The sequence below is a fragment of the Bubalus kerabau genome, chromosome 19, assembly GCF_029407905.1.
Source record: "Bubalus kerabau isolate K-KA32 ecotype Philippines breed swamp buffalo chromosome 19, PCC_UOA_SB_1v2, whole genome shotgun sequence".
Classification (NCBI taxonomy): Eukaryota; Metazoa; Chordata; class Mammalia; order Artiodactyla; family Bovidae; genus Bubalus; species Bubalus kerabau.
The window spans coordinates 34007327-34030305 of NC_073642.1; the positions used below are offsets into that span (position 1 = coordinate 34007327).

The 22979-nt window shown below is 56.4% G+C and overlaps 1 protein-coding gene across 2 annotated transcripts; it reads right to left on the bottom strand.

Annotated features, from left to right (window-relative positions):
* Positions 1 to 1269: 1269 nt before the first annotated feature.
* On the bottom strand, positions 1270 to 13656 carry C19H15orf39 (chromosome 19 C15orf39 homolog). 2 transcript variants are annotated; one of them, XM_055556065.1, is made up of 3 exons: positions 13491 to 13656; positions 5707 to 8532; positions 1270 to 3797 (listed from the first exon to the last, which is right to left on the bottom strand). In XM_055556065.1, the coding sequence occupies exons 2-3, from the start codon at positions 8480 to 8482 to the stop codon at positions 3430 to 3432; spliced, it is 3144 nt and encodes a 1047-aa protein (XP_055412040.1). In that variant the 5' UTR covers positions 8483 to 8532; positions 13491 to 13656; the 3' UTR covers positions 1270 to 3429. The 2 variants fall into 2 exon arrangements, with proteins under 2 accessions (XP_055412040.1, XP_055412041.1); XM_055556066.1 differs by having other exon boundaries at positions 3664 to 3797; positions 5655 to 8532.
* Positions 13657 to 22979: the final 9323 nt, after the last annotated feature.

A 22979-nucleotide genomic window follows, 5' to 3' on the forward strand; every position in this document is an offset into this window, starting at 1 on the left:
CACATAGTGGGGCCACCTGGGCGGAGAGAAGCCAGGCCAGGGCAGGTCTGGGCCCAGCCAACAGAGGGCGGAGCAGAGCCGGGTACAGAAAGTTCCCCGCTCCCCACTGGCCCCGAACCCTCAGGACTGGACACGGCCCCTGGTCTGCTTGAGGTCTGGACACAGCGCCTGACTTGATGCAACCATCAGCAACTTCCTGGACCACTTTCCCCACCTGTGACCCAGAGGGAGTAGTAGTCCGTGTTACTAGAAATGATTCCTGACTCTGTGTCCCCCTGGGAGTTCAATTGAAACCTAGATTCCAGGGCTCTGCCTAAGACCCTTCTCCATGGGGCCCAGGAGAGCATTTTCCAGGTGATTGCTTGAAGAGTCCTGCCTGGTTGCAGCCCAGCCCAGGAGACTTATCTGGTTGCAGGGGAACTGTGGGGTCAGAAGAGCCACTTGGATGGAACCACAGTGGAGTGGGCCCCGTTCCAGTCTCCTCAAGGGGTGCAGGCAGCCACCACACTCGCTTCCACACCCTACCCTGGCTTCCTTGCCCTCAGCTCTTAGCCATCAATATTCCTATCAAAGAATGGAACGGGCTTAGTGAACAACTGTGACGGGTGGTAGCACTGTCTGCCGGACAGGAGGCCTGGGGTAGAGCTTTGGACCCGTCCCCACCACTTAGGCTGGGGCGCCTTGGAACACTGTGGTATCTCCTCCCTTAATAGACCCCTCAGGCCAGGGCTGTCTCTCCCCTCAGGCTGGGCTCCCAGGACAGAGTTATCCCAAGAGATGCAGCCACCCCCACCCCCGCTCCAGCTCTGCTCCACCCTCGCCCCGCCCCTGGGGCCCCAGGTGGACACATGGACTCGGGTGCAGAGTCCTGTCCCTGGGGCCTCAGTTCCTGCCCTGGAATGGCTGGCAGGATGTGCACTCTGGCAGGTAACAGGAGACGCTGTAGGTGTACAAGGCAGGCAGGAAAGGAGGGACAGATGGAGCGGGGCAAGGAAGGAGGGAAAAGAAAATAAGAAAGTAAAGAAGCAAGAATCAGAGCCAAATCCACCAAGGGGCTGGCAACTGTGGACAAAGCCCAAGACTTTCAGTGTAGGCCTGTCTCTCCCTCTAGTAGCCCCGAGTGATTCAGACTCTCCGCTCTTCACCTTCCTATAAACAACACGAACCACACCCCAGCTCTTCAGGTTGCAGGACTGAATGAGCTGCCAGCAGGATGGACTGAGCCGTAACCAGGCCCCACCCTCTCCACCTTGCTCCCACACTCCAGCCACACTTCTAATCCTTCCCAGATACTTTGCCCCTGAGCCTCCACACGTGGTCTTCCTCAGGCCACACCCGGCACTCCTTTCACCTGCATCTTCCTACGTGGCTTCCACGCAGGAAGCATCTTGTCTGGAACCCAAGGACACCTTCTCACTGAGCCCCTCCTGAGCTTCCACTGCACCATCCCCCCGGGTTCTGCCCTACAGTCACGTGTGTCAGAGTTGCCTGTTTCCTGGTTAGCTCAGTTGACTAGAGCGTGGTGCAATTAATGCCAAGGTCGTGGGTTCAATTCCTGTACAGTCCACAGAGGCGACTCACATTTTGGGTTTCCCTGATGGCCCATACAGTGAAGAATCCGCCTGCAACGCAGAAGACCTGGGTTTGATTTCTGCGTCAGGAAGATCCCCTGAAGAAGGGAATGGTGACCCACTCCAGTATTCTTGCCTGGAGAATTTCATGGACAGAGAAGCTTGGCAAGCTACACCATCCGTGGGGTCAAAAAGAGTTGTACACGACTGACTGAACACATACTTCCCTTCCCCCATCAAAGGCCAGGGCACTCCTCAGGCCTGTGTGGTTAGACTACAGGAGGCAACGGGTCTACACAATAATGTAGCTGAGCTCAGTGAAAACCCACAGGTAACAGGGTTGATGCTGGTAGGTGTGACCAGCTCTCATGGACTGGCCCTGCCCAGATGGATGGTTAGGAAGCACCTCAGCAGCTCTGAGAACAAACCTGTAGGAATACAGGCCAGCAGAGGCAAGGCGTCTGAAGGGAACCTAAGCCCAGCTAAGATGTGAGAGGGGCTGTCCCAGGGGTGGGGTGGGGGGATGGGGACAGCTCTGTCCTACCTAGAACTTGGCAGGCATGTCCTTGGTCCTGGGAGAGGGGTATGCGATGGTGTCTGGTGACCAGCATTTCTCACTGGGCAGTGGGCTACAGACTAGTAACCCCCAGGACCCACATGGCCAGAGCTAGCGGGCAGAGGGTACTGGAGAGCCTCGGCATGTGTGGGCTGGGAGCAGAGAGCTGCAGACTGTGAATGAAGGGCGAGGGGCCTGGCGATGACACATGGAACCAACCTGTGACACATACGCCTCCCCTCATTAAGACAAAGTCAAGCCTCAGGTCCAAAACAACCCAAATGTTTTTAATGTTTAATGGCCTGTCTCCAGGGCCCACAGCCTTATTACAAACCTTAACTAGGCCAGGGGCCCAACTTGCCAGCCTCTGGCTCAGCTCAGCACTCTGCAAGGAGCTAACCCACAGCAGGCCTGGCTGCTGGGACCCTGGTGTGGAGAGGGCCAAAGTCCTTACTTAGTTGACATCTTCGGAGACTTCTAGGGCTGAGCTGTCACTCAGCCTGTCCCTTTGAGTCCCTGAGTCCCTGTAGCTGCTTGGCTTCCTGCAAACACACAACTTCTGGGGAAAATGCGCCAGGTCACGGCAGCAGCGCAGGGAAGTCACTGGGTCAGTTCATCACAGGCCAGGGCCCCCCAGGGGTGAAAGCAGCAGGGCAAGGATGCCAGCCCCAGGCTGTATCCCTGTGCCCCTGTGGAGGGGGAGGGGCTCCCTCAGGGAGCTCCAGACTGGGGGGTTAGGGTCAAACCCCAAACGCTGGGGCTGCAGCTCTAAGCTTCCCTCGTAAATGACTCTAGAAAGTGTGTGAGCCACATACACTGGACAAGGGACCACTCTAAGATGACACCAAAGACTTTCTGGAGGAAGGCCCCAGCCGAGATCCCGTCTCCTGTCCTGGGGCAAGAAGCAGAGAGCAAACCGTGACGGGTGTGTGTCGGGCATCACTCCACAACAACCCTCTGAGGTAGGCTGTGTTGTGCTATTTTACAAATGGAGAACCGTGGGCACAAGAGAGGCAGGGGCCCGCCCAGTTACACAGCCAGAACAGGAGCCAGGACTCAAGCCCAAGTCTGTTGTGCTCCAAGGCCCACACGTTTTCTCTAACAGGAAATATCCTTTCTGATAAACACCCTCAAGTTAAAAGTTCAGGGGCTCTCAGCCCAGCCTGGGGTGAGGGGCGGGGAGCAGGGTAAAAGCTGGAAAAACTGCAAGGCTGTGTCCGCTCCTGGCCCTCAGTAGCTGGAACGGCAGAAGCGGGGCTTAGAGCGATCCACAGATCTCCAAACAGCAGTGGTGAGCCAAGGTTACAGCTGGTGGCTCTGGCTGCCCAACAGCTGCGGGCGTGGTGCGGTCCGGTCCGGTCCCGAGGCCTTGTGGCCCCAAGTGGGCAGTGCCAGGCCATTGAGCCAGGCAGATTCAAGCAGGCTGCGGAAGCGTGCCTTCACCGTGGGGCCGGGCAAGCTGGCGCCAGCAGCAGGGGTGGGGGAGGCCCCTGGGGACCCCCCCGCAGCGGTAGCCTCTGCTTTCTCTGGGCCAGGGGTCGGCGGCTTCCTCCCTGGCTTTTTGGCTTTGGGGGCAGCCGACTTCCAAGTCAGGTCTAGGCTCCCTGGTTCCTCTCTGGCCACAGTGGATTCTGAAGACGGCACTGATCCAGGCTCGGTGTTAAAGTCACCTGGAAAATGAATAGACTGTCAGGCCGCAGACCCAGAACACCCTCAGGTCCCATCTTTGGGCCCCCAAAACCAGCTAAACCAGTGGTTCTGCTGTCCCGGGTGAGGGCAGCCCTGGTAAGGTCACAGACATCACGACCCTTCCCAGCATGTGCCCACAGACAAGACTGTCAAGCCCGTCAAGCCAAAAGGGCGGGCCTCTCCCCAGGTGATGCCAGCACTCTATCTAATGAGGGCCCCCAGCCAGGGCCTGTCTGGGAGCAAGGACGAGGAAAGGGGCGCAACAGGCCAGACACCACTGGTCTGATCTAAAGGCTCAGTGAACAGCTGTGGGAACTGAGGAACAGAGGGGGCCCTGACACATCACCCCCAGAGCCAGAACAAGGGCCAGAGCCCAGGCAAGGCTGGGCTGAGAGCACTGCGCCGGGGGAGGGGTGGGAGGGGGCTCCTGCTTGGAAGGCAGGCTGTCAGGGGAGCCCTGTCTAAGGACACCTCTGAGGAGCAGCTCCACAAAGATACAGGAGGGTGGAGACGGGGCCCCAAAACGCAGCCTGAGGCAGGAAGCTGGGCCCCACTTTCATAGACTCGGTCTGGACCCCACTGCCCAGCAGGCAGCACAGGAAAAATGACCCGCCCCTCTGTGGGCCCCAGAGAGCCCAAATGTAGAGATAAGACTGGCTGGGGGGCTTGTGAGTGAGGCACCAACACCCACCCACCTTCATTCCTTCTCATCCAAGAATAGAATACTTGTATTTGCATGTTCTTTGCACCCCATTAGGGCAAATGACTCAATCTCTCAAGTGCTCAGGGGTCAGCAATGCTCGTCACTCAGACCCCAAGCTCCACATCTATACCTTGTTGCCTCAGGTCTCCTCTCTGTGGAGCCTGGACCAGATGGAAGTCCAGGGGAAGGCTGCCAGGATGGGAAGGGGACAGGAAAGAGTTTCTGCGGAGACAGAGCCAGAGGCCTGGAGGACAGAAGGTCAGGTGGGCGGCGGACTACAGAGGGGGCCTCAGCCTTCGATGCCAAATGTCCCAAAGCAGGACAGGCAGCAACAGACACCACTTGGTGCCATCACCAAAGCCCTGGCCAAGTGCGATGGCCACGGTCCACCTGGGCGGCACTCAGCCCCTCCTGAGAGCAAGGTCCAGCTGCCTGACCTGATACAGAAGACGCCCTAAGACACAACAAGGTCACAGGGGAGACACAGGGAAGGTCACACCATGCAAAGACTTCATGTGGCAGGGAAAAGCAACCCACAGAACGGCACTCCGACTCACAGGCAACTCCAGTGTCTGCCTGGGAGGACTGGGGAACTACTGAGTGCTGGGTGAGCACAGTGCTGCTCGCTGAGCCGGGACAGACTGGGGTGGGAAGCAAGCTCAGGCAGATGCTCAGGAGTGGGGTTGGGTGAAGCTAAGGGTCAGGAGAGACCCCAGGTGCAGAAGCCCAGCAAGCAGTCGGGGACTTGGGGCTTGAACTCAGAAGTGTGGAGCTGGGGCAGGACACACACAAGGGGAAATGACCTCAGACAGAACACAGGGCCTGGTCAGAGCCCCAGGAACACCAGAGGAGAGACTTGCACCAAAGATGGAAAAGGCACAACAGAGGAAGAAGGGGGGCAGGGATCCGGGAGGGAAGGCCAAGTTTCCCTGGGGACACAGCAGCTGGCAAGCTGACATGCTCAGGGGCTTACAGAGGAGGCTGTGAAGGTGCTCGTTGACACTGGGGGTGAAGAGGGATGGGGGCCCCCCCAGGAAGCCAGCCCCTGCCTTTCCCCCGTACCAGGCATGAGTCCTTCCCAGAGGCCCAGGAATCCCTCAGCCCCCAGCGGTGACCACTCACACAGCCCACACACCTGTCACTCGCTCACACAGCTCCGGCGGCTACGGGGGTGGCCCCATGCTCACCCAGCTGGCGGCGGACGCAGTCCCGCCACTGCAGGCCCAGCAGGTCTGGGTAGATGTCGGGCAGCTGGCGCAGCGCCAGCAGCTTCAGCATGCGCGAGGTGCAGCCGTGCAGGGCCCGCTCTCGCAGGGCCCGCTCCTCCGACAGTGTGGTGGGCCGCAGCTCCACGCGGTGCTCCTGCAGCACATGGTCCACGGAGGCGGGTGGCAGCCGCGGGAACAGCCGCTCCTTCACCAGGTGGATGGGTACGAAGATGGCCCCGGCCCGCACCACGTGGGGGAAGGGGCACTGCTGCGTGCACACGAAGCTCTGCAGCTGCGACAGCAGCTTGCCCAGCAGCCCCTGCACGCCCTGGCAGTCCTGCCACGCCGCCCGGCCCCAGGGCCCAGACGTCGCGAGCCATTCGCGCAGCTTTTCGGGTGGGGAGTGGGCCACGGAGCCTGAGATGGCATCACACAAGGATGCATGCAGTCCTGCGAAGTGCTGCTCTGAGGAGTCGGCCGTGGTGGGGGTAGAAGCTGGGGAGGGGCCAGCAACTGGAGCGGGAGCCGGAGCCGGAGCTGGTGCGGGCGACGGAGCCGGGGCAGGCGCGGAGGCAGGGGAGGCCATGGCTACAGCTGGAGGGCTGGGCAGTGTCAGGCCGAAGCAGGCCATGGGCAAGGGCTGGGTGAGCATCTGTAGTCCAGGGGGCACAGGAGTGGGGGTGGGTACGGGCTGGGCCGGGGCAGGGGCCAAGGTGGGCGCGGCCGGGACCGCAGTTGCAGGCAAGGGTGCTGGCCGGATGATCTTGAACTTTCGAAACATGAAGGCCACTGAGCTGTGGAAGTTGGTCCTTGGGGTGGCCTCTGTGGTCACTGGCACCCCGGGTGGTTCTGGCGCCTCTGTGACTGCCTTTTGCAGGCCCTGTGGATTGGAGACCGTGTCCCCCATACCTGGCACGTTGGAGACATTGCTTCCTGCGGCCGGCATATCCACGACTGCGGTGGGCTTGGCACGTCCCATGGGATGAGGGACCTTGGTGGGGGAGGCCTCGGCGGTGGTCTTCTTCACACTCAAGTCCAGAGCCACCTCCTCCTTAAGTGAGGGGTGCTCACTGGAGGGGGCTTCCTGGGCAGGCAGGGACCTTCCACAGTCTCTGTTATGGCTCTCGTTGGGGGCTGGGGCTGGTTCAGGCTCAGCTGGGGCCTCGGGTGCTGGCACATCCAGGTAGTCACGGTAGGGGGCCAGGCTGAAGACATTGTCGATGACCGGCATGGGTGGAGAGCTGGGGGGCAGTGAGCCCTCATTCTGTGGCAGAGACTGGCGCTCCTGGGCACAGGGTGGCAGCGGCGGTGGGGTGCGCGGAACTGGACTATCTCCGATGACAATGGGTGCCCCAGGGTGCTCATCAAGCCGGGGCTGGGGCTGGGGCTGGGGCTGAGGCTGAGGCTGGGGCTGCTCCTTTCTGCAGCTGGGCAGCCACATCTTCTCCTCGGCTTCCTGCACGGGCTTTTCTGCAGGCCTCATGGGCTCTGAGCACGGCCGGCTGGCAGGCAGAGGCTGGCATGCCCGCTGGAAGGCCCCGGGCTTTGGCAAGGCCTGCACACTGTTCTGGGAAGGTGGCGTCCCTCCGAGTCCTGGGGATGCTCCATAGAGAGAGAGGTCCTCCCGGGCATAGGGGAAGCCCAGCGTTTGGGGGGCAAAGTCCAGTGGGCAGCGTGGGGTGAGAGGTGGCTCCAGCTTGAGGCCTGGCGAGGGTGCCGGGAGTGGGGCGGAGGGGTAGGCGTAAGTGTCCAGCCCCACCGGGGGCATATAGGGTGTCTGAATGGCCTGCTGCCTCAGGTAGGGGCTGTTTAGCCCACCAGCTGGGTACCCGGCCCCCTTGGGGGCTCCCAGTGGCTGCAGTGGGAGCACTGAGCTGTAGCTGCCTGGCTTCTCTGGGTGGCGACAGGCTGGCGGGCAAGGCACGGGCTGTGTGGGGTGGGGCAGCGGATAGTGCGGGGGCACTGGGTCCTGGCAGGCTGGTCCTAGGGGTTGGGCCAGCTGGGTCCAAGGACTCGGGGGGCCCTCAGACAATGCCTGCTTGGGGTCCCCAGAGAAAGGACTCGCATACTTTGAGGCCAGGAAGCCTGTGCCATGGAGGGCCCGGTACTTCTCCAAGAAGGCCTGGCAGGGGGAGAAGCTCACCGAGGAGTCTTTGTCAGATGCCCCAGCTGGCACCCCACGCAAAAAGGTGCCATCCAGGAACTGGCCCTTGCCAGAGGCTGGGGGCAGAGAACAAGATGGGTCCACTGGTGGTAACAACGATCCAGTCACCAGCGTCCAGTCAACATCCAGAGGCTTCTTTGGTGCCCCCTCTCCCAGGCAAGTCGAGAGCCCGTAACACAGGGGGCTACGGTAGACAGGTTTGGGTGCTGCCAGTGGGGGACCTGGGTAGGAGTGAGACTGGGGACCAAAGGGCAGGAGCTCGACAGGGCCAGAGTCCTGCACCTTCTCAGAGCTTTCTGTGGACGGGCGGTAGAGCAGGCAGCTGGTCAGAAGATTGTTTGCTCGGAGTGGTGGTCCTGGCATGCTGGTAGGGTACAAGGGTGGGTATGGGGTCCAAGGTGCCAATCGCTCAGAACCTGTCTTAGGAGGAGCCCCCATGGGGCAGGAGAAGTAGGCGCCCTTGTAGCCGCAGGGGTCCTGGTTACCAGCAGAGGGGGGCAGGCTGTGGCCAGGCCCTAAGTCTGCCTCTAGGCGGGGCAGCTTCCCATACATCACAGGCCCCAGGGTCCCCAGTGGCCGCTTCTCTGCCATCACTGTGAAGGCTTCAAGCCCTCCAGGGCCCCAGCTACTCAAACGCTGACCTGGGAGAGAGAAGAGAAGGCAGGGGCTGTCAAAACACAGGCCACAGGCAAGCAGCAGAGAACTGCTGTTCTCACTGACTCACTGCCATGCCTAAGAACTTGGCACTTGGTAGATGCTCACTGAGTACAATCACGTATGGACACGAAGTACACCCATTCATGTACGGGTTCATATATGCTAAGTACACCCATTCATGTATGGATGAATGAATGCATGCAGGAGCCAACTTTATTTCTAAAGCTGTAAAACCCTTGGCTTAAAGAATTCTTACACAGCAGCTCTACTATACCCCTACCCCCACTCCGGGAGTCCCTTCAGTTCAGCTTTACTCCACATGACTCCCAAGACCCCTTCTGAAGTTTCAGACTCTGGGGTCACTTTGCTTGGCTACTCCTCCTGCTCCTGCTTCCATCTGTATATAGATGAGGAGTCCTGTTTATCCCAATCACTGATAGAAGAGATGGCATGAGAAGCAGGCTTCCTACTTCCCACTACAAGCTCTTAAGTCTTAGATGCCACAGTTATTTCCAGATTCCTACAGCAGCCAAAGTGTGGAATCAGGCACTGTCTACAAATCCAGACTTCCTATGACACTCTAGATCTCACTTTCTGACCTGTCAGTCTTCTTAAAAAATGGCAGACAGACCTGGAACCAAGTCCCTAGGCCCAGAAGGACACATACTGGCTTGGTTTTATTATTATTTTTTTATTATTATTATCTTTTCTTAAAATGTATTTATTTTAATTGGAGGCTAATTACTTTACAATATTGTATTGGTTCTGCCCCACATCAAAATGAATCCACCACGGGCGTACGCGTGTTCCCCATCCTGAACCCCCCTCCCACCCTCCCTCCCCGTACCATCCCTCCAGGTCATCCCAGTGCACCAGCCCCAAGGATCCTGTATCGAACCTGGACTGGCGATTCGTTTCTTATATTATACATGTTTCCATGACATTCCCCCAAATCATCCCCACCTCTCCCTCTCCCACAGAGTCCAAAAGACTGTTCTATACATCTGTGTCTCTTTTGCTGTCTTGCATACAGGGATATCGTTACCATCTTTCTAAATTCCATATATATGCGTTAGTATACTGTATTGGTGTTTTTCTTTCTGGCTTACTTCACTCTGTATAATAGGCTCCAGTTTCATCCACCTCATTAGAACTGATTCAAATGAATTCTTTTTAATGGCTGAGTAATACTCCATTGTGTATATGTACCATAGCTTTCTTATCCATTCATCTGCTGATGGACATCTAGGTTGCTTCCATGTCCTGGCTATTATAAACAGTGCTGTGATGAACACTGGGGTACACGTGTCTCTTTCAATTCTGGTTTCCTCGGTGTGTATGCCCAGCAGTGGGATTGCTGGGTCTAAGGCAGTTCTATTTCCAGTTTTTTAAGGAATCTCCACACTGTTCTCCACAGTGGCTGTACTAGTTTGCATTCCCACCAACAGTGTAAGAGGGTTCCCTTTTCTCCACACCCTCTCCAGCATTTATTGCTTGTAGACTTTTGGATCGCAGCCATTCTGACTGGCGTGAAATGGTACCTCATTGTGGTTTTGATTTGCATTTCTCTGATAATGAATGATGTTGAGCATCTTTTCATGTGTTTGTTAGCCATCTGTATGTCTTCTTTGGAGAAATGTCTGTTTAGTTCTTTGGCCCATTATTTGATTGGGTCGTTTATTTTTCTGGAATTGAGCTGCAGGAGTTGCTTGTATATTTTTGAGATTAATTCTTTGTCAGTTGCTTCATTTGCTATTATTTTCTCCCATTCTGAAGGCTGTCTTTTCACCTTGCTTATAGTTTCCTTTGTTGTGCAGAAGCTTTTAATTTTAATTAGGTCCCATTTGTTTATTTTTGCTTTTATTTCCAATATTCTGGGAGGTGGGTCATAGAGGATCCTGCTGTGATTTATGTCGGAGAGTGTTTTGCCTATGTTCTCCTCTAAGAGTTTAATAGTTTCTGGTCTTACATTTAGATCTTTAATGCATTTTGAGTTTAGTTTTGTGTATGGTGTTAGAAAGTGTTCTAGTTTCATTCTTTTACAAGTGGTTGACCAGTTTTCCCAGCACCACTTGTTAAAGAGACTGTCTTTTCTTCATTGTATATTCTTGCCTCCTCTGTCAAAAATAAGGTGTCCATAGGTGCATGGATTTATCTCAGGGCTTTCTGTTTTGCTCCATTGATCTCTGTTTCTGTCTCTGTGACTGGCTTGGTTTTAGAGAGCAGCAGTCCCCAGGAGAGGTGGCCCAGGGGAACCTCTGGTGTAACCCCCACCCTCAGCCAAGAACGAACCCCAGCAGGAGAGCAAAGACTGTCCAGCAGATGGCGCTGTGGCACCAACAGGAAGCTCCCACAAAAGTGCAGGAGGAGAGCCTGTGTCCATCCCAGCCCCCCTCAAGCTGCAGTTGTCCCAACGCACACGGGGGCAGCACAGGACCATGGAGCAGGTGGAGAGGAAAGAAGCTGTGAATATCCAGGGAGGAGCTTCCATGGGTCACAAAGTGCTAGTTGGCAATGGCCCCCTTGTACTGAAGGAAAAACTGAGTGCCAGAGAAAGAATCTAAGGTCCCCAGGCAAGGCCAGCCAAGGCCCAGAGAGGTCAACACGGATTTCCTCAAGGTACCTGCAAGGTAGCAGGTACCCCGTGGCCCAGGCGAGCTCATCTGAGGCCAGTCTGCTAGAACCACACTGACCTGCTTCTACCTCCCCCAGTGCCCTGTTCCCCGAAACCCTCAGGTGGCTTAGGAAGGATGAATCAGCTCAATCTTGCTATGATTAGGCCATGGGCCAGGTGTCACAGGTTTCTGTCACCAAGCCAAGACCAACCTCCACTCACCCCCCTGCAACCCCTGCAGTTCTCTCCCTTCAGCTGGTGACCAATGACACCCACAGGCTCAGAGTTAGACTGGCACATTTTTAAAATATGCCAAGAAAAGCCAAGGGTATTATGGGAGCCAGTGACCACCCTTATTCCAGCCTAAGTGCACCAAGGAAGCCAGGCAACACTCAGACAGTTGTCTCACCTCCTAGCCAGACTCTAACCTCAGACCAGCCTGAAGCAGTGGATGCTCCCAAGAAGACAGGAAGGGGCAGCGGGGCCACAATACCGATGGCAGTGCCCTACAACAGGGCACTGCGTCCCAAGGGGAAAGCCTCCCACCCCGGTGCACAGCGGCTTTGCAAGAGGTGGTCGTATGATTGGGGGTGGTGGGGTGGTGGTGGTGTTGAGACCCCTGCCCTTGGGGAGCTCTGGGTTAATTAAGTGTAGGCTCTAGTCTCACTTCCCCCACACACTCCTTGGGACCTTCTCCATACCCAGCCCCAGCCCCCAAGAGCCATTCTCTCCTGGGCTCTGCCCATTGTGTACCCTTTGCCCTGGGGACTTCCTGCGACACCCCTGGGACTCATCCAATAAAGGTGAGGCCACTTGGGACCCCCCAAGTCTTTGGGGGAGAGATGAGGGCTCCAGGGAACCAGCAGAGGGCTATGAAGGGTATGGGGGTAACACGACCTCCTGCTATTAGGAGGTGGAGAGCCCAGCACACAACCCCTCAAGGCAAGGCCCCTCTCCACGCTAAGTGGTAGCCCAACTTGTAGGTGCCTCCTTCCCTCACACAACCGAAGAGGCAAGCAATTGTTTGAAGAAGGGCAGGGCTCCAGGGAGCAGGGCCACATCACCCTTGGGGCCACCCAGCGGCTTCCTGACAAGTTGGAGCTGGGCTGGTAGGCCCATTCTCAAGCAGCGCCCAGGAGAGGAGCCCACCGCCGCCGTGCCATCCCTGCCCTAAACAGCAGGGGGCGCAAACAGCTCTCTGGCCCAGTTCCAACGCCTAAGGGGTCTCCTGATAGACATTGGGCAAGACCAGGAAGAAGAGAGCGATCCTGCCCAGCTGTGGCCAGCGCCTCTTAGAGGCTGAATCGGCTCCGCTTCCCGTGTTCTCACACCTCCCCCGGCTGAGGTTTTGGGCCCTGCCTACGCTACAACCGCATCTAGGGGCAGCCCAGGCTCTAGCGGTGGGGGAAGGGTGGCGGGATCCGCTCCACGCCCGTGGCCTCTACCTGCCTCGCCCTGAACTCCAGTGCCTGGGGCCCTCAACCGACCGACCTGGCCTTGGGGCTGCCGCCGCACCCGACCCCGGCGGCTTCCGGCCGGCCCCATGCTCTATACGGCGGCGCTGGGGCGCACGTGCACCCCAGCAGGCCGATACACAGGCCGCCACCCATGCAAACCCGTGCCTGCAAGTACGTGCCTGGCCCGTATCTGCACACACTCCCCTCCAGAACTGCGTTCTCCCCTCGCTCGGGGCCCCGCACACGTGTGCACGCGGGCAGGCCGGCGCACCGGGCCCCACGGATCGACATCTAAAAACTGGCGGGAGGGCCGGGGCAGGGGGCGGCCCGGCAGCAGAGTTCGGGCAGCCACCGCCTCCGGGCGATCCCGCCAGCCTGGGCTGCGGCCAGAGGGTGAGTCAAGCCTTAGCGAGGAAACCGCAGGGCCGTCCCGTCCCAGCAGGGCGCGTCCAGGGCCCCAAGGCGTCTCAGTGCCAGCCGCCCCCAGGCCAGGCCCCCGCCGCCCCCTCATCTCCGCCCGGGCAGTCCACGTGAGCCGGGCCCCGCGGGAGGCCCGAGGGCTCGGCCTTAGCTCCTCTTCGCCAGCCCCGCGCCGGATCGGTCACCCGAGCTCCAGAGCGCTACCAGGCCCCCGGGGCCTCGAAATCCAGGGAAAGTCGGGGCAGCGGCGCGACCCTTGCCCTCAGCCCGCCCGCCGGGGTCCCCCCTCCGCGGCAAGTAGGAGCCACGCCACCTCGGCCCAGGCCCAGCGTGCTCCATCCCGGGACCGGCCGGTAGGGGCGCCCTGGGGCAGCGCCACCCGCCCCTTCCCCACGCGCCGCCCGCAAACTCGGCCCAAGTTTCCGCGCCCGCCGAGTGGGCGAGCTCCTACCTGCAGGGCACCCGGCTTCCCGCTGCTGCTGCCCGGCACCGCGGCCGCATCCTCCAGCGCCGCTGAGGACGCGCGTCCTGGTCCGGTCGGGCCCTGCGCGGGAAGTCGCGGTGAGCACCGAGCCCGGAGCCACCCTCCTCGCTGCCGTTCGCGCCGCCGCCGGGCGCCGTCTGCGGTCCCGGGCGGGGCGGGCTGGGGGCGGAGCGGGGGCGGGGCCGCCCGCGCAGCAGGGGCAGAGCCGGGCCGCGCCTCTGGGAGCTTGTGCTCCCCTGAGCCCCGGGGTGCAGAGGGCCTGCCTCTGCCAGCCCTCCGGGGACCGGGCCGCCGGCGCTGTGCACACTCTGTAACCCCCCGCTCTCCGCGAAGCCATCGCCCGGCGCGCCCATCACACGCCTCCGTTAGACCCTTCATTGCCACTTTTTAGCTCTGTGAACTTGGGCCTGCCACTTGACCTCGCTGAGCCTTAGTTGCCTCATTTCGGTAAAACTGGGATTAAATTATATCATAATGGTGGTGTCGTAAGGCTTAGAAGTATTGGTATTAAATATGTGACTCTCTTGGCTAGTACAGTTGCGTTGCTGCTGCTGCTGCTAGGTCGCCCCAGTCGTGTCCGACTCTGTGCGACCCCATAGACGGCAGCCCACCAGGCTCCTCCGTCCCCCGGATTCTCCAGGCAAGAACACTGGAGTGGGTTGCCATTTCCTTCTCCAAAGCATGAAAGTGGAAAATGAAAGTGAAGTTGCTCAGTCATGTCCAACTCTTCGCGACCCCATGGACTGCACCCCACCAGGCTCCTCCATCCATGGGATTCTCCAGGCAAGAGTACTGGAGTGGGTTGCCATCACCCTCTCCTTTAGGAGGCTGGAGAAGGGCTCCTTAGTCTGTCCCCTCATTCTCTGTGCAGCCGGTGAGGGCAAATTCCTACAAACCTATCTCAATTCGGGTTATGCCCCATACCTTCTGAGGAAGGGGTGATTTCCTCATCCCTAAAGAGAACCAGGGCTTCCCTGGTGGCTCAGATGATAAAGAATTCGCCTGTAATGTGAAGACCTGGGTTTGATCCCTGGGTCAGGAAGATTCCCTAGAGAAGGAACTGGCAACCCACTCCAGTATTCTGACTTGGAGAATCCTATGCACAAAGGAGCCTGGCGGGCTGTAGCCTATAGAGTTGTAAAGAGTCGTACACAACTGAGCAACTAACACATGCAAAGTGAACCAGGTATAAGGATGCTGGGAGGTTCGCTAAGTGGCTTCAGTGAGTCCGCTTGTCCTTTAGGACAAATCTCCCTCAGTAAAACAGGCCTGCACACGTTTGGCCTGGGAGGTCAGATGGGGTGGAGCATTCCCAGCCAGGATTGGGCCGTTACCTAGAGAGGAGCTGGAGGGATGGAAGGGCTGCCTCTCTGGGCCATCTCATGACAGATGAAAAGCCCCTCGGTGCAGTGCTGCTGCCTTCTCTGAAAAACCTGGTCCCTTGCATTTCCTGGGCTGCCCTAGGACTGGGGACAGGTGTGTGCCATGGAGGAGGGAGGGACCAGGTGGACATGCCAAAGGTCAAAGCACGATCATGGGGCAAAACCACCCAGGTCACCTGCTTAGATCCCAAAGTTCAGGCCTGCCTGAGTCAGAGGGCAGAGCAGGCCTAGGACTGCAGGTTCCAAGAGTAAGGATGACGCTTGAGCCACTGGATCTGGGCAGCAGAGACTGGGTACAACAGGGAGGAAGAGGAAGTAAAGGCCACCCGGGGGCTGCAGAAAGGGTGCCACTCAACTGAGAGCTGGAGGATCCTTAGGAATTGAGTTTGGAGAGAGCTGGGAAGCAGGGACTCAGAGAAGGTTGGGGCTTTCCCAAAGTCACACAGCAGGTTGGGATCAGGAAAGTGCATTTGTGTGCTGACAGCCAGGGGTCATGGCCCAGTCTCAGTTCACAGGCTGTACTTCCCCACTCTTGCTCCTCACCAACTCTTCCCTCCCCTCTAAGACACCCACTTCCCCGTCTCTGCCCTGTAATTAGGAGTTGGGTGGAGGGCAGTGTTCTCAGCATTCGGGGTCTAGTCTCAGGACTGTCAAGTTGTATGCTCAGCTAGCCAGGTGTTCTCTCCAATCTCTCAGCATGAGCGGGGCCCACTCAGGCCAGGAGAAGGCTGGTGAGACCCAACGGGGTCACAAGATTCTGCAGTCCCAGCCCCATTGAGGCTTGTCTTAGTCCAGAGACACTTCACAAAGTGTCTTCACTTAATCAGCATCTTGTCCATTCCTTTTCAGCATCACTTAGATGTTACCTTTGTAACTTTCTGAACCTCAGTTTCCTTATCTGCAAAATGGGAACCATGAAACCTGCCTCACAGACTGAAGTGAATGTTGAACAAAATCAGTGTAGGAAATTGCTGTAAACCCTAAAATGTTTGTAGAGTGTCAGCTGACTATGAGCTCCTGAAGGCATGACCTTGCCCTCTTCTTCTCTACCCTAAGGGTCATGTGCAGAGCCTGTGGAGAGAGATGCCTATCAAGCCTTTGTTGGATGAAAGAAGGTAACCAGTACAAGGTGGCTGCCTTGGGATCCCCCCTCCCTTCCACTGCCCAGTGTGATTCTTAGCCTGTGGTCATGGAGAGGAGAAATGGTATTGCTGTTGGAAGGAACAGTGTGAGCCAAAGCAGAGAAGAGAATACTGCCCTTATGTGGGGTTCCTGGCTGGAGGCACAGTAGAATATAAAAGCCTGGAAGGGAGGACATTCCTCCCCATCCTACCCCCAACACACACACACCCTGGAACTGCATAGACTCTGAAGGCAGATTCTCCTCCTCCACCCCACCCTAGACACTGACTACTCCTCCTGGCTCTCTGGGAAGGCAAGGTCAGCTTCCTGAATCTCAGCTTGTTACCTACATATGGTTATTAATAACAATGTCCCTCACTATAATGAGGCCACACCTGCTATTTACAAATCTCCTTTCTTCCTCACAGGAGCCCCTTCTACACGCAGAGGGACAGAGCAATGTTGTGCCTTTCCCCAAGACACACAGCAACATGCTCCCCAGTCCTTTCAGACCTAGCTATAGGCATTGCCTCCTTCAGGGAGACCCCCACATTGCTTTAGGGTGCTCAGTCCTCTATACTTCCTCATGCTTCCCCTCCTTCCACCCAGCAGAGGAACAGCTAGCTCCGTGCTGGCGGTGTTACTGAGTCCAAGCCTGCTCTGCTCCCTGAAAGACAGGCCAATGAATTGGGGATGAGGTGCTGAGGCAAGGAACATGACTTTATTTGGAAAGCTGGCTGATGGAAAAGATGGCGGACTAATGTCTCAAAATAACCATCTTATTGGGGTCTGGATGCCAGGTTCTTTTATAGTTCAGAGATGGGGGAGGTGAGGAAACAAAGGCTGTTAATCTTGCAAATATCTCTTAGAATGGCAAGCTTCAGAAAAGGAATGTGTTAATTTCTTCCTTCCTGCCATCCACAGGTGTATGGGGTCCTGAACAGAGACACTTGGGTTTATCGGTCAGGGGTTCTCTGAGGCAGACCATTATGTACAATTATGGTAACAAAGCAATGAAAGGCAAGTCAATGAAACAGTTCCAACATGGAGTCAGAATCAGCTTTTCCCTGCAACAGTGGATGAGCAAGGCTAGAAGGCAAGCAGTTCACACTCCTTGAATGTGGCCCTGTGCCGTACATCACATGATAGATGTGATCTCGTTTAAATCTTACAACAAGCATATGAGGCAGGAGTGTGAAAAACAACCAAACTGAGGTGTGACCTGCTGGGCTGTGTCACCTTAGGCAAGCCCCTTAACCTCTCAGTTTGCTCATCAGTCAAATGGTCATGATTAGAACATGTCACAGAGTGCCTGCAGATCCAAGGAGTTCACAGCTGGTTTTTGATAATAAATCCTCAATCAGTAGTAGTTCTGGAGGGGAAGGGGGAAGCGGCTTGCCCACAGAGCCAAAAAATAGAGGAGCTGGGACTTCCCCTGCCAACCCCAGACTGTGTGACCCTGAACCCTTCTGAGAGAAGGCTTAGGCACAGCTGGTGGTCAGGAAGTCTCTGCCACCCAAGTACAGAGTCTGAGGAGGGCCCTGTCCCAGTGGCTGCTGGCCTGGGCATCAGGCATCTCAGGGGGTCTGGACTGGATAGGACCTGGGGTGGGGAAGATTCACAGGATCTGATCAGTGTGTGGTGAGCCACTTCCCAAAACTGTGCTGATAAACCAGAGTTTCCTTCTGCATGGAGGGCCAGGTTGGGGGAGGAGGGCAGAACTTGCTATTATGCCTGGGTAAGCAGGGAATTGGGAGTCCTCCCAAATTCTGGAGGAGCCTGAACTCCTCTACAGAGGAAATCAGAGTCTCTCAGAGGGGGATCCCAAAGATCAAGAAAAAGGGAAGGCCTTTCACTAGGCCACTTTGGGACCATGTACTGCAGGGGAGTAGAGGGGTGGTGGCGGGCACCCTCTGATTAATTGACAGCCAGGATGGATGGACTGTCCTTCCTCTCCTTCCTTCCAGTATTGAGCTTTGTGCTGAGTAGAATCCTGGTGCTGTTTTCCTGTCAGTGAGAGAGATGCCTGTAAAACAGACCATGGCATTCCAGCATGATGTGTGCTTGTGTGGGGTGAGGGCTGCTGTGGCCCAAGAAGCCCGAGAAATAGGGTCCTGGGCCTTGAGTCAGGAAGGGCCCCCTATCTGGCTGTGCCAGAGCCAAGCCACTTGTGGGTGGGGTGGGGGTGGGGGTGTGTGGGTAGGGGTCTGGCTAAGTGCTGGAAGCAGTGGGAAACATTCCCTCCCTAACTCCGGGAAGGTGGTTCTAACGCCCACATCTGACCCTGTATCTACACCACTCCCCAGTGCCCTCAGGGTCCAGTTTTCCACTCTGGCTTCTGCCTGTCTCCTGACTGACCCTCTCCAGCCAGCCTGCCACTGCAGCTCCCAGAGTCCAACTTCCTTGCCAGGTGACACCTCCATGCTTTGGAAGATTCTCTCCCTGGACCTTGGCTGCCTGTCTAGCTCTTTTTTTTTTTTTTGCTAACTCCTATTGGCCTTCAAGGCTCAGCTCAGATCCCTTCCTCCAAGAAGCCTTCCAGAGCTCCAGGCTCAATCTGGTCACCTCTTCTGAGGCCTCTTAGCATTCCGCTAAACCGGCTGGTGGCAAGCCGGGCTCCCCTACTAACCTGGAGATGGACCTTGGTCCTGGGCAGGGCCTGGGTCTACCTGAGAGCTGGGACTCCAGTACCTAGCACAAAGCTGGGACTCAAGTACCTAAGTCAAGCCATGGTCGTGGAGAGATGGGTTCATGGCAAAGCAGGACTCTGCACATCTGAAAGGGAGAAAAGGCAGAAAAACCTCCCCAGGCCCAGAGGTGAGAGCCTAAGAGGAGCCTTTGCTGCAAAGCCTCCCCTGCATGCCCCCCTCTGCCTCTCAGGACCAAAGACTGCAAACCCCAGACTAGCGGCAGCCCATTGGTCGACATGGGGAAACTAAGGAGCTGGGTTCAGCTCTCCTGAAGGCCTGTTCCAGTCTGAACACTGGCTTCCTTCTTGTTCCGCCTCCTACCCCCAGACCTAGGAGGGAGAAACACCTGGCTAAGCTCCACCTGGATGCCTGCAGCCCCTTCCTTGGAGGCCCCCAACCTGGGGCTGGGGTTGTAAGGAGGAGAGAAGAGCCCCTGAGAGACAGGGAGAGGCTGAGGCACTTCCCCCTCGCTGTTGCAGGAGGCTGCTCCCCCCCACCGGAGCTTGGACTCCTGCCAGCCTCTCTAATCACCTCCTTTCCTTTCCCCATCCAGGGCCTCTCTCTGGGGATTCCCTCCCCCGGCCTCCATGCCCTGGGCAGAACAGCACAGCTGTTTCCAGGATGGTGGTTTGGGCCTGAGCAAGCTGTACCCACAACCCTGACTCCTGCCCAGTGCTCACCTCACCTCGGTCAGGTCTTGGCCTCCATAGGGAATTACCTTCGCCCAACTCCCCAGTTCAAAGGTCTTGGGAGATTGCCAATCCAGTTCCTCCTGGCCCTGCCTGGGCCCCCTCCCTTACTGCTGGAGCACCCTCTTGTCCTACCGTGGGCAGGCCAGGTGGACTGTCCATCGAAGCCTTCCTAAAGCCAGCTGGGGCAGTGGGGTTTGGGCCGGGCGGTTGGCACTGTGCCCTCGTTAATGGCCCACTGGGGTTTCCATCACTTAGGGCTGGTTACCAGGCAACTGCATCCGAGGGCTCAGCTCTGGCTTTGGGCTGGCATGGCTATTGCTGCTGAAGGGGGAGCCTTGCAGTCAGATCAGTTGAGGCCAGGGTCACTTCAGGAGGCTTCATGTGCCTGGAGGAGAGGGGGTGATGCTTCAGATCTGCAGCCTCAGAAACTCCTGGTCGTTTTCTCAGCTTAGACCCACAGCCCTGCCCCATTAAGGGGGTCTCCAGGGTCTCCCACACAAACACCTATACTCAGGTTTCCGGGAGCCTGAGTGGGAGCAGAGAGGGGCACTTTTCCCTCTTTAGGGACCGAGGGCACTACCCTGTGGCCTGAGGTGGGGACACGAGGAGTCTGTTTTCCCAGGTTACAGGGTTTAGGCTTTGCTTTTAAATCCTGCCCTGCCTCTCAGTGGTTGTGTGACCCTGGACATGTTGATTTGCCTGAGACTCAGTTGCCTCAATGTAGAAGACACAGGTTCGATGCCTAGGTTGGGAAGGTCCCCTGGAGAAGGAAATGGCAACCCACCCCAGTATTCTTGCCTGGGAGATTCCAGGGACAGAGGAGCAGGGCAGCTTACAATCCATGGGGTCACAAAAGAGTCAGACATGTAGAATGGGATTGTAACCCTTGTCTCATTAGGCAGTGCGCAGTTTATAATATGCTCAGCATAGCGCCCGGCACATAGCCTCCTCTCCATACCTGCTCATCCCCTTCCTCCAAGCCCCACCATGTACTCAGTCGCAACCTTCCTGCATTCCTAGGAGGCAAGTATCACAGATGCTGACAGCCCACACATGGGTCACCCAGTATTGCTAGGTGACCCCAGAATGTGCCATCTTCATGTCCAAGAATAGCTTTGTGCCCTGCCCTTGCCCCTTCCTTGCCTTACTCCTGCGGAGTTGATTTTTTTTTTTTTTAATTAAGACTCAATGAGTTTTAGATTATGTCCTAGGCACTGATTTAAATTTATCAGCTGTATAAATATTAAGGGCTTCCCTGGTGACTCAGTGGTAAAGAACCCGCCTGCCAATGTGGAAGACACAGTTTCGATGCCTGGGTTGGGAAGATCCCCTGGAGAAGGAAATGGCAACCCACCCCAATATTCTTGCCTGGGAGATTCCATGGACAGAGGAACCGGGCAGGTTACAGTCCATGGGGTCACAAAAGAGTCAGACATGACTTAGCAACTAAACAACAATAATAAATATTAATGTGGTCAACTTATGTAATCCATTTAATGGGTTAAGTCACTTAATTCATTTATTATATTAATCCACTTAATGGATTAAAGAACATAAGTTGAGGTGAACCTATAGGAGCTGTGCAGGGATGGGAACCCAGGCATGCTTCCCTCCCAAACGAGAGTCGCTTCAGCTGTGCTGCTGGGTTGGGTGCCAGTCCTGCCTCTTGCCACAGAGCCAGCCTGGCTGGTGTCACCATGGGCAAGTCAGAGTTTCAGGAAGAGCAGTGATGGCTAATTAAAACTTTGGCTCAGGGAGGCCCCCTTGGGATAGGGATTGCCTCAGGCAGCTCCCTTGAGGAGGTCCCCTAATTGGACCCCTGAGCCCTAGTAATGATGCAAACTCACCAGGCAGAGGGTAACAGGCAGGGAGGGAGAGGAAAGGGGGAAGGAAACAGGTTGGCAAAAAAATAATAACAACCCCCCGCCCCATTGTGAGGGGAGGGACTCAAGAGTCCCCAGACTGTCACTTAGTTGCTGTGTAACTTTGGATGGGTTGCTTGATCTCGCTGAGCCTCCAGTTCCTCCTTGAAAAGTACAGACAGAAACTCCAGCCCTGGAGGGTTGCTGTGAGAAGATAAGCATGGAAAGTACCTAATGTGGTGCCTGGCCCAGAAGTGGGGACTTGGAAAATTGGAATAATTGTCATCATGTTATTAAACCTGTATTACTACCAATGGCCTTTCATACCCACTATCTCACTGAGCTCTGAGAGCATCCTAGGAGGAAGGAGAAGTGGGGACAAGCATTCACCTGGGGGAGGTTTAGCCTTCCAGCTTTCTCTCCTGATTACCTGGTCTGGGCCCTGGGCCCCCTGAAGAAATGGAGTGAAGAAGCCAGGGCTGCAGGTCAAGCAGAAGGTCACAGAGCTGTCTGAGATGCAGATGGAACCAGAGCCTGCAGAGTGGAGAGGACTTAACTAGGCAGAAAGGAGCAGAGAGGGTATGCTTTGGGGGCTTGTGGTGGTGGGAGGGTTGGGGACAGCTTTATAAAGGCCTGGAGACCAGACAGAATGCAGAGTGTGGTCAGGAGCCACAGGGCATCGTCAGTGGGGCTAGAGCTGCTGTGGGCTGATGTGAATGACAGTCACGTACTGTTCTACTGAGGCCTGGGTTCTGGCCCTAGGTGAACAAAGACCCTCTCACTGCAGGGTGCTGAGAACTACTGTGCCAGAAAGGTGGGCTGTGAAGAGAATCCTTAAAAGTTGCATCAACATGGCCATACTAACTCCCCCACCCTCTGTCTGGGCATCAATCTCATCCCTTATCTGTGAGCCTCCTTCATTACAGAGCACAAATCCACCTCCTCGGGCTCTCCAGGCCACACAGGTCTGTTCTTGAGGGACAGGGCCCAGGCCAAGGTCCAGAAAGAGTCAGGGCTGGCATGAGCCCCAGACCCCTTCGCAATGACCCAGCTCAGTGACTGCACCCCAAGGGGCCCCAGCCCCACACCTGCCACCCCAGTGAAACCGTTCACCACGGACTGGGACTTGAGCCCATGTGCATGGGACTCAAACCCAGCCAAAACCCATGGTACCTGGTTTCAGATAATGAAGCTCAGATTCTTGATGTCTCATGGCAGAAAGAATTCAGTGAGAGAGAAAGTGATAAGTAAGAAGGGGTTTATTCAGATTCAGAGAGAAGCACATTTCATAGACAGAGTGTGGGCCATTACAGAGGGCGAGTGCAGCTGCCATATATGGCATGGTTAGTTTTTGTAGGCTAGGTAATTTCAAATGCAATGACCAGTGCGTTCTCTTGGCAAAACTCTATTAGCCTTTGCCCTGCTTCATTCTGTACTCCAAGGCCAAATTTGCCTGTTACTCCAGGTGTTTCTTGACTTCCTACTTTTGCATTCCAGTCCCGTATAATGAAGAGGACATCTTTTGGGGGTGTTAGTTAGAACCGTTCAACTTCAGCTTCTTCAGCATTACTGGTCAGGGTGTATACTTGGATTACCGTGATATTGAATTGTTTGCCTTGGAAACAAATAGAGATCATTCTGTTGCTTTTGAGATTGCATCCAAGTACTGCATTTTGGACTCTTTTGTTGACTATGATGGCTACTCCAT

What these genes read in the sequence shown, in the direction of transcription:
- C19H15orf39 (XM_055556065.1), bottom strand. Translation starts at nt 8,482, where the DNA reads ATGGCAGAGAAGCGGCCACTGGGGACCCTGGGGCCTGTGATGTATGGG. An exon ending in CTGCGTCCGCCGCCAGCTGG is followed by an intron (nt 3,798 to 5,706) that starts GTGAGCATGGGG and finishes TTCATTTTCCAG; the next exon opens with GTGACTTTAACACCGAGCCT.